Source organism: Quercus suber, unplaced genomic scaffold (genome assembly GCF_002906115.3).
Source record: "Quercus suber isolate HL8 unplaced genomic scaffold, Cork oak 2.0 scaffold_55, whole genome shotgun sequence".
In the NCBI taxonomy this organism is placed as follows: Eukaryota; Viridiplantae; Streptophyta; class Magnoliopsida; order Fagales; family Fagaceae; genus Quercus; species Quercus suber.
The window spans coordinates 574711-577703 of NW_027069520.1; the positions used below are offsets into that span (position 1 = coordinate 574711).

Genomic DNA, 2993 nt, shown 5'->3' on the forward strand with positions numbered 1-2993 from the left:
GAGTGGTAGGTGATGTACTTCTAACTACTGTTAGATTTATGTAATCAAAAGGTTGTGAAGTTTGTGAAACATGTGGAATGAGATTCTAGTTCGATCGTTTCTTCCGCTATGTACACAATAAACACATTGTTTATTGACTGATAAAGGAACTTGATCAATTAGGTATGGCCATTATGGTTTTTCCCATTAGTTAACAAATCATAGCGTTGAATTTACATTCCATTGCACTCTAGATCATTTGGTGATTTGTTTGTATCTTCATAATTTTGTATGTAATTTGACTTAATTAATCAATTTGGGTAATTGAATTAATTAACTGTGGTCAATCTATAACCCAATAGTTATTATGTTCTTGTTGCTATTGGTTAATGTATTATAGGGAAAATATGAGAAAAGCCAACAAACTAGGGGAGGAGGGGTGCCGCTTGAGTTAAAAGTTAATTAACAATGCAAACAATATTCACATACTCTTAAGAAGTGGAAATGCATTTGAAGGAAGACAAAGATTGAGATAAAGAATTTTTATTCAAATTAACTACTTAGAAACACTATATTGTTTGGCTGGTAGCATCATTCATACTAATACCACATCTCTTAAAATTATTGACTTTTTTTTATGATTCGATAACTAGTGGAGGTAAATATGGGTCTTAGATGTTTCTATTGAAAATACTAGAAAGTACAACTTAAACTACAAGATTTGTAGCTTAAAAATTATCTAGTTGAGATAGCATGTTAAAACTACTAGTTAAGAGGTTATTGATCCTCATAAATTAGAAATGATGAATAAGTATATCCTAAAAATATTTAACATGGTACACTAAAAACACTTGCAAGTGAGTACTTAAACATATTACAAATCTAAAGGTATAATCATTGGACTGAAAATTAGACAATCAAGTTGTGAATTTTAAAGCTCAACTTAAGATCAAACCCGGCCTACAAATAATGTTTGAGCTCAAGCACATTAAAAAGTTTAAAAGTTTGAGCTCGGCTTAATTCAATAACCAAGCTAAACTTGAGCTCAATATCAAACTCAAACCTGAGCTTAATATTACGCCTTTAAGCTTGAGATACAACACAAGTACAATATCATGCCCATATTAATCTGATTATCAAGCCTATAAGATTTGCATGTGTGATCCCAACTTTTAATTAATTAAAATCTTAGTAAAATATGAGTTTATTTGTGAGCTTATATTAAGTTTAATATCAAGCCATAAACGAGCCTATAGATGGATTGATGTTGGTAGGTTTTGAGAAAAAATGTATAAAATACTAAAATTGTCCACTTTTTTTTCTATTTTGCACTGACTGATGCGATTTCTCTTACAAACATCTTATGATTCTAATATATTTTGAATATGATAAAATATTTTCAATTCAAAAATATAATATAAGCTTTATATGGACAACATAATAGAAGCTTGATAACACAATTATTATTAAAAGATTCCCAAAAAAAAAAAAACACACTCACACACAAATATAAGGAAATATATTATTCCATAAGATTCTCCTAGTCCATTATTATTTTGAACAACACATGAGATGCTTATTTAAATAGTATTAGGGGCTTGAAATATAGATGTTTCCATCATGATCAACTTCATATATATCTCAAACGTTTATTATGAGAGGCCATGCACTGTCAACTTCAAGTGGTGACTCTGCAAATACAAAAGAAAGCATACATGAATTATTATGTTCTTATTCTCGTCGTTATACATGCCTTAAGCAGAAAAAGTATAAAGTTTGGTGATTTGGGCTTACAGATTAAATAGTATTAACAGTAACACAGACTGATCCTGCATCAAGATTAGCTATTGTGGCAAAAGCATCTGCAGAGAGATTAATAATTGCTGCAGCACCTGGATTATGATCGACAATTATAACTGTGACGGCCTCACCTAAGCATGGTTGTGGGTCACCCTGGTTTGTAGCACCGGTGCATACGACCTCGAATGATTTCCCGCATGCTGCTCCACCCTCCCATAAATCATCACTTACTCCGGCTACAAGGTTACCTTGGTCTTGATTTCCAAAGCATGCAGAGGCTGTCAATGGGATAATAAAATATTATCAAAGTAAATCTTAGAATTTTTACAATTTAGATTCTATAAAGAGGCCGTTTGGACTCAGCGTTTTGCTGAGTCCACGTTTCACGTTTTGCCCTTTTTTTTTTTTTTTTTTTTTTTTTTTTCCGGAAAAGTGAACAGTAAAATCACATGATTTTACTGTTCAGGAGACAAAAACACTGTTTATGCACTGTTTTGGCACTGTTCACGCACTAAAAAAAATTAAAAATGAGTCCCACGGTACTATTTACACATTTAAAAATTATTTTGCTACAGTATTTTCAGTTTTCAGTTTTCAGTTTTCAGTTTCAGCAACAATAAGTTCAATCCAAACGGACCCAAAATATATTTCATCAAAGTGTTAAGTTAATAGACAGTTTCTCAATTGATTTATTTTTACTTCACGGGAAGAAAACCCATTTCAATCACTCTAACGTTGTAAGAATTGACCCAACTAAAACAAGAGAATTAATTTCAATTAAAATTCCAAAAAACAATAAACTTAGCAATTTCATGTAACGGTTATATCTATGTTTTTGAAGTTTGTGGCAACATGGATCGAAAAATCATTTGGGTAAAACTTATCACACTAGTATGTAACAAAAACTACTCCGAATCATTGTATTGACCATTTCAACAGTGCTACCATCGGCCTCTCCGTATACTTGTAATATTTTCTTCATCAATCTAAATGAAATTCTATTGCTTAAAATTCTATGGGATGTACCAATTGACTAAAATGGTTACATATAAATATACTCACGAACATAAGGAGGATCATAGAAAGTGGCAAGCCCAGTAACAGTACATTCAACTGAGGTGAGACATATGGCTATGGTTACCATTAACAAATAACGAATAATTACACCCATATTTCTTCTTAGAAAAAACTTTGCACCAATATTATAACCTTGA

General features: G+C 31.4%; 1 protein-coding gene across 1 annotated transcript; it reads right to left on the minus strand.

Moving 5' to 3' along the window:
• Positions 1-1776: 1776 nt before the first annotated feature.
• LOC136067018 (EG45-like domain containing protein) lies at positions 1777-2950 on the minus strand. Its single transcript, XM_065772230.1, has 2 exons — positions 2842-2950; positions 1777-2057 (listed from the first exon to the last, which is right to left on the minus strand). The coding sequence occupies exons 1-2, from the start codon at positions 2948-2950 to the stop codon at positions 1777-1779; spliced, it is 390 nt and encodes a 129-aa protein (XP_065628302.1).
• Between the last annotated feature and the right edge of the window lie 43 nt (positions 2951-2993).

Coding starts and splice junctions, on each gene's coding strand:
- LOC136067018 (XM_065772230.1), bottom strand. CDS start 2,950: ATGGGTGTAATTATTCGTTATTTGTTAATGGTAACCATAGCCATATGT. Junction 2,058..2,841: donor CTATGATCCTCCTTATGTTC/GTGAGTATATTT, acceptor TCCCATTGACAG/CCTCTGCATGCTTTGGAAAT.